Source organism: Monoraphidium neglectum, assembly GCF_000611645.1.
Source record: "Monoraphidium neglectum strain SAG 48.87 unplaced genomic scaffold scaffold03219, whole genome shotgun sequence".
Classification (NCBI taxonomy): Eukaryota; Viridiplantae; Chlorophyta; class Chlorophyceae; order Sphaeropleales; family Selenastraceae; genus Monoraphidium; species Monoraphidium neglectum.
Genome location: NW_014010409.1, coordinates 1 through 6,935, shown reverse-complemented (window position 1 = coordinate 6,935; position 6,935 = coordinate 1). Strand labels below are relative to the sequence as shown.

At 65.4% G+C, this 6,935-nt stretch overlaps 2 protein-coding genes across 2 annotated transcripts; one reads left to right on the top strand and one right to left on the bottom strand.

Moving 5' to 3' along the window:
• Positions 1-174: 174 nt before the first annotated feature.
• On the top strand, positions 175-944 carry MNEG_12387 (hypothetical protein; the record flags this gene model as incomplete). The annotated part of the gene is made up of 2 exons (XM_014039142.1): positions 175-366; positions 696-944. The coding sequence occupies 2 exons, from the start codon at positions 175-177 to the stop codon at positions 942-944; spliced, it is 441 nt and encodes a 146-aa protein (XP_013894596.1).
• Positions 945-3,794: 2,850 nt separating this feature from the next.
• MNEG_12386 (hypothetical protein) lies at positions 3,795-6,666 on the bottom strand (the record flags this gene model as incomplete). The annotated part of the gene is made up of 7 exons (XM_014039141.1): positions 3,795-4,139; positions 4,469-4,539; positions 4,777-4,889; positions 5,382-5,521; positions 5,722-5,790; positions 6,199-6,324; positions 6,574-6,666. The coding sequence occupies 7 exons, from the start codon at positions 6,664-6,666 to the stop codon at positions 3,795-3,797; spliced, it is 957 nt and encodes a 318-aa protein (XP_013894595.1).
• Positions 6,667-6,935: the final 269 nt, after the last annotated feature.

The following is a 6,935-nucleotide window of genomic DNA, read 5'->3' as shown; positions in this document are numbered from 1 at the left end:
CCCTAGTCCCGCCCGCCCGCCTGCATAGCTTGCATCCCTGATTCCCCCGTCCAGATTGAGCCCCTTATCCCCCTCACGTGCGGTTTCAAATCCAACAGCCATGATCCCCTCACCCCGCCCAACCCATGAATCCCTCCCATCTCCCCCCATCTCAGCGGCGTCCTGTTGTATGCCATGCTCGCTGGCCGCTACCCCTTCCCGCGCCCCACCACTGCGGACGGCGTCGGCGCCATGGTGCGCCTGATGGCGGCCTGCCAGTACGAGGTGCCCGAGTTCCTCGGCCTGAGCGAGGGGTGCAAGGGGCTGCTGAGGCGGCTGCTGGAGCCGGATCCTGCTGCAAGAATCGGACTTGAGGATGTCATGCAGGTGCGCGCGTGCAGCTGTGTGTGTAAAATTGTGTGTGTGTGTGTGTGTGTGTGTGTGTGTGTGTGTGTGTGTAATTGTGTGTGTAAAGATGCGCGTGTGCGTGTGTGCGTGTGTGCGTGTGTGTGCGTGCGTGCGTGCATGCGTGTGACTGTGTGATTGTGTACGTGCGTGCTCGGCCGTCGGCACGCGCAGTCGCTTGCACATTTGCAATTTCCTGACGGCAGCCTGTGTTTCGCACGTTTGCAAAGCCCCTCGCCAGCACAGCGTTGTCGCATGCAGGCTGCAAAGGACCCACACCCACCCAATGCACCCCTCTCTCTCTCCCTCAGGACCCCTGGTTCATCAGCCACCTGCCGCCGGGCGCCCACACCATGAACTCCCGCGCCCTCGAGTCCGACGCGTCCCCCGACGCGGCCGCCGCCCGCGCGGCCTCGGAAGCCCGCATCCGCTCGATCGTCGCCGCGGCGGTGGCGGGGCCCGGGCCGCAGGGGTGCTCCTGGGACGGGTTCAGCCCAGAGGGGCAGCCTCATGAGTTGGGTGCCAGCGTGGGCCCAAGCGAGGGCCAGGTGGGCGCGTGACGGGCGCATTGGTTGAAGGCCGCGCTCCCCGAGACGCCATGGCTGGCACGTAGAGGAGCGAAATCAGCCACATGCAAGGCGGGTCCCAGGGTCGCGGTTGAGGTGCTGTTGTTGCTGCAACAATTGCAGACGACGGAAATCGCGGCAGACGTCTATTGCGCAGCGATCAGTGGGAATTATCTTACTTCCTGGATTGTGAATTTGCTACTTGGCCGGGGCTGCGTGGACAGCCTGACAAGTTTTGTCACACAACTCCGTGTGTTGTGTTGAGACGCTGTGCCCCGCTGCTGCGCGGACGGTTGCCACGCCAAATGGGGCCCCATGACTACAAGGTGGGCGTTGGTCCTGCCAGCGCGACGCCGCAGGCACCGTGGTCGTGCAGTGGGCGCCAAACGTACTGACGTCGTCCGCGGTGTGTTGATGGCCTGACTTGTGTGCTGGGTTTGCTTGACTCGGTCTGACTTTACGCGTGGTGCGTGCCGGTCGTCCTTTGGCCTTGGCGCAATGACCGTGACACCCTCGTTTGAAATTCGCTGCCCGACATCCCCAGGACGTGACGCCCTGCACCTCACTGCCGGGCCTGAACCCAACCCGCATGCGATTCTGCATTTTGGCACCCTGCGATTGCGCACATCCATCCCCCTGGTTTGCCGTTTCGCTCTGAAAGGGCCCCGCAATGAGCCTGGACCAGCCTGTTTTTTTGTGTGTCGGCGTGATCTATGAACCGCAACAAACGTGATGTTCAGCGCGCAAATACAAAACATTTGAGGAGGTACCCGTGTAACTTGCACCAACGCATCCGCATGTTGATTACCCCAGGTCTCAGCCTAGGCTTGAACAGACAGATCACACGTTCGCGCGACCTCGCCGCAACAGCAATGGGGGGCACTTGTCGCAGTGGGTACTTTGTGCCCCACTATCTCGCGCCGCTCCCTAGCGTGCGACCAGGAGCTCAGCCAATTTCTTGCATCGCGCGGCCCCTGGCCCGTTGTTCCAACAGGCTGGCCTGGTCAAACCTGGTCGAGTCCGGTCAAACATGGGAGCTATGCATCAGATCATCGACCAGCGTTACAGATAGTACACGGCAGGCGCGTTTCGCTGGCAAGGGGTTGCAGCGGCTTGCAAAGGGCTCCCGAGAGCGGTCGCTGGTGACCGGCGTGAGGGGAAGGGTACACAGGCAGAAGGTGCCTCGGCGGTCCTTGCTGTGCAGGCTGATGTGCAGGTGTGGTGCCAACGGTGGCATGTGATGGTGGCTCTCTCGGGTTTGCCTGACACGTGCGCGCGCGCGCACAGGCGGAATGGGTTTTGGTGCGCCGGGGCGGGAATGATAAAGGGCACGGCTCCGCACACATGGCGGCGCGTAGAGTGTGCGGGTGTGCGTCCACACACGCGCAGGGGCGTCAGTGCTTCCCGTTGCTTGAAAAGAGAGTTTCCGGTTGCAGGGCTCCACCTGGCAAACCATCTTGCCAGGCTTGCCCGGCGGCTGCGGCCGCCGTCTGCACCCCTCCAGGCGCTCAGGCCGGGAGGGGCAAAGCGGGGCGGGTGCGCCGCCTGGGCCCCCGCGCCACAGCCGGGCGTCCCCTCTACGTGCTTGGTGGGAGGGTGTGCCTGGCGCCTGGCGCGGGGCTCTCGACGGTCGTTTGCGGGCTCCATCTACAGCCGTGCCCATAAAGCGGGGTCCTTTGGGGCGCATTTTCACGCGCCCATCCAAGGCCACACGCCTGGCGCTGAGGCAGGGCCGCCCCAATCGGATACCGGGGTGCGGCTCGTGGCTCGGCGCCTGGGCCGCAGGCGTCGGCGTCAACACAGTCTGGAGGGGAAGCGAGGCAGGGTGACCTGGGATGGCGCCGCCTAGCTCGGGCCCCAAGCAGTTGGTGATTCGCAGGCGCGCGCGACTTTCGACGGACGGTGGGGGCCCGACCGTGCCCATGCATATCACTCGTTGAGGCGACGTGCTGTGCAGGCCGGCGGGAAGCGGAAAGACTGCTTTGCTCGGCAGGTGGAGTGGTGCGGCGGAGCGCCGCGCTCATTGCCGTCCGCCGGCCCGCGCCGCCGCGTTGTGTGCGGGGCGCTCGGGCCAGGGGAGGCAGGCGGGCGCTGCTACGCTCGCAGGCAGTTTGGTCACGCACAGCGGGGCACTCTCTACGACCTTCGTGGCCAGGCACACACGCGGCCGGGCGCCGCGCCGCTTGTGCGGCGCCACGGGTCGTCGGTTTGGTGGGGTGCGTTGGTACACACAAAAGGGGCGCGCGCTCGCCTCGCTAATCATTGGCATCAAGAGGCTCTCTCGTGAGCGGCCGGCGGCGGTGATGTTCGGCCGTGGCAGGGGGTTGGGCAGCAGCTTCCTGTCGTTGCAAAAAACGCTCCCAAATCCCAAACTCTTCCGGCGCTTTGATTTGTTTTTCGTCCGCGCGCCATCTCCGGCGCGGCCGGCGCGATGTGATGCCCGCACGGCCTGTGGTCTCCAGAGGAGAAGCTGTAAACAAAAATCCAGCCGACTAACAACGGGCCACCAGAACTGCCCGGCCAGCAGGCAGAGGTGGGGGAAGGGGACCGCAGCGGCGGCGCGGCGCAGCAGGGGCGGAGGCCCGTGGCTCTGCAGCTACTGCCAGCACTGCGACCGCACCACACGCGAAATGAACAAAGGGGCGCGGCTTCTGCGGCTCAAAAAACACAGGGGCGTCTCCGCCACAAAGGGGCGTGGCGGCGAGGCGACCCTGATTAACCCTCAAACAACAAGGTACGAGTGGGCTCGAGAGGTAAAAATCGACCCCAGCCCGCCGAACGCAGCTGGCGGGGCGAGCGGCCACTGGGCTGGCGGCCCGCTACCGCCACTGCCAGCGCAGCCCCTCACTTGCGGAAGCTCACGGAGGAGTAGTTCCCCTTGCGCGGCCACACGTTGCTGCCGCCGCTGCCCGCGCCGTCGCTCGACGCCGCCGTCCCGTTGCTGCCCGGCGGCGCGACCGCGAAGCGGTTGCCACCGTTGGCGACGCCGGCGGTGGCGAAGGCGGGGGACGGGGCGCGGCTGCCGTTACCGTTGCCGTTGCCGTTGTGGCTCTCGGCGGCGGCGGCGGTGGCCGAGGCGCCGGCCGCCTCGGCGGCGGCCATGCTGACGAGCTCGATGGCGCTGTATTGGTCAGACTTGGCCTTGCTGATGTCATGCTGAGCCTGCAGCTCCCTCACGTTGTTCAGGGCCTGGCAGGGTTTAGGGGTGCGGTTCAAGGGCACAGGTTGGGGTTTGCTGAGCGTTGTTTTGCGCTGCGCTGCGCAGGGAACAACAGCATGCCGCTTTGGGGGCCGCGTCCCGGCTTGCCGGTGCGGGGGCAAGAGCGCGGCTTGTCCGGGCCCGGCAGCGGCAGGCTGACATGCTGGCGCGGTCGGGACAGGACGCACAAGCAGCCCCCACAGGCGGCAAGCGAGTGGGGCGCCGCGTTGATGGGGCGGGGTGGCGTGGCGTGGCTGTCTGGGACGCTGGGCGTCCCAGCCACACCCAGCAGTGCCCAGCGCTGCCCAGCCGTGCTCACCGAGTCGCAGATGGCCTGCAGGGCCAGGATGGAGAAGGGCTCCTCGATGCTCACACCAATCTCCTCGATGCCTGGGGCGCAGCAGGATAATTGAGCGGGGTGGGACCCAGTCAACGGAGTTGTAGATTGTGTGCCGGGGTGCAGCAACGTGCCGGGAGCGCCGCCGGAATGCGTCAGGGGGATGAAGGCAGCACAAGGGCGTCCCGGCGCACGCGCTGGCGTGGAAGGGGATTTCCCCCTGGGTCCGCAGTGTGATTCTTGGCGGCCGCAAGGCGCCGCTGAGGCAGCGGCACGAGCGGTCAGCGCACCCAGCAGGAGGAAGGCGATGACGCAGCAGAGGGGCACGGTGGCGAAGCCGCATGAGCCGTAGAGGGTGAAGGGCAGCATGGTCAGCCAGATGATGAGGAAGCGGCTCGTGTGCCTGCGTGTTTGAGGGGCGGGCAGCGGAGACGGTTGCACAACATGAACGAGGGTTGGGCGAGTATGGCGAAGACGGCAGGACTCAACGTTTCTTGCCGCCGAGGGCCTGGCGCTGGCCTCCCCTCAAGTCATGACTGCGCACTGCCGGACGCCACACAATTTAGGGGTACGCGCGTCCCTGCGTCGCCGCGCCGCCTGCTGTGGTGTCCCTTGGCTTGTCAAGCGTGCACTACCGCGCAGCACCCCTCAATTTTGCCACGGGCGCTTGCATACACACTCACGCACACACTCACGCACACACTCACGCACACACTCACGCACACACTCACGCACACGCGTACACACACACTCACTCACACACTCACGCACACACGTACACACGTACACACACACACACGCACACACACACACACGCTCACGCACTCACGTGTACACACACACACACATACACACACACACACACACACACACACACACACACACACACACACACCTGGTGTAGCTCAGGGGCACGGGGGTCTTGAGGATACGCTCGCAGCCCCCCAGGCAATCCTCGAAGGCCGTGATGTTGTCGTCCATGCGGATGGTGGCCGCGGTGCCGGCATTGGCGTCCTTCACCACCTGAGACAGCACCTGGGGGCGGGATGATGGGATCCCAAGGGGCGCGAGCGGGGAAAAATCGTGATGGTTTCGTCGGGCAGCGTCGCGAGGCAAGAAAGCTGCAGGTCGGGGCGGCGTGCGCCGACGCAGCTGTGGAGAGAGGCGCGGCGGCGGCCGACACGCGGGCGATGCGGCGGGGGTGGATGGTGGAGAGGGCAGCAGGGGTGCCGCACCTGCAGGCAGTAGTTGGGCCTGTGGGTCGACATCAGCAGCGAGTCGAGCTCGTGGGGGCGCAGGATGTCCTGTTTGGGGGAAGAGGGGGCGGACCAGACGCGATGGGGGTTAAGATGGATGGGGGTGGGACGGACGGGCAGGGATCCGTTGGGCGCCCGCAGGTGCGGCTGGCGCCTGGGCCCCTGGGCAGAACCGTGCTGCACCGGGCACGCGGCGTCTGCCCCGCCGCCGCGCGGGCGACGGCCAGGCCCGCCCCATGCATTTGCACCGAGGCTCCTCTCTCATCCTCGTCGTGCACTCGCACTACTCACGTGGCGCACACAAAACATATGAACCCCAACACGGTTATGTGCACAGGCTCGCATGCGCACACATTTGTACTCAGCACACAGACACACAAACACACACACACACAAAACACACAGTCTCTTACACACACACACACACACACACGCGCGCACACACACGCCCCACACCTTGAGCTCCTCCCTGAGGTCCTCCCCCTTGCGCAGGTGAGTCATCAGGGAGCGGCTGAACGCCGGCGTCCAGCGGCACAGCATGTCCCTCAGATCCTGGCGGTCGTCGGGGATGTACGACAGGCCCTGCAGACAAGATCACCAGAATGGAGTACGATCGGATGAGAGGAGATGATGTGAAATCAGGTCAGATTGGCCCAAGGGGGCCTGCCAGCTGACCGCTTGTTGACAGTTTGACGCCCAGGACCGCAGGCAGCAGTCATAGGGCGGTCACAGGGCCGGCACAGTGCCGCAGGCGCCCCACCGTCACAGCCGGACACTGGCAACCTTTCCGCGCGGTGCGGGCGGGGCGTGCGACTGCCGCCGTGCGCTGACCTGGCGGGCGATGTCGCGCGACCTGTTCAGCACCAGCCCCCACATCTTCCGTGCCTCGTCCCAACGGCCGTAGCTGTGGATGGGTGACGTCATGGCGGTTGTATGCTCAGCTGTGGCTGTAAGCAATTGCAGGGCCGCAGGACCACACCATTTCCAGTGGCGTGGCAGACACCCCAGACTGAGCTGCAGCGATTGGCCTGCACACAACCAAGACAGCAAGGGGGGTGGGTGTGATGGCCCGCCCACCTGGTGTTGGTGCGGAAGACGAGCAGCAGGGAGAGGGCGAAGGAGGTGAGGCCGAAGGGCTCCTTGGAGACGACCTGCAGCGACGGCAGGATCTCGGGCAGAGCGCCTTGCTGTTT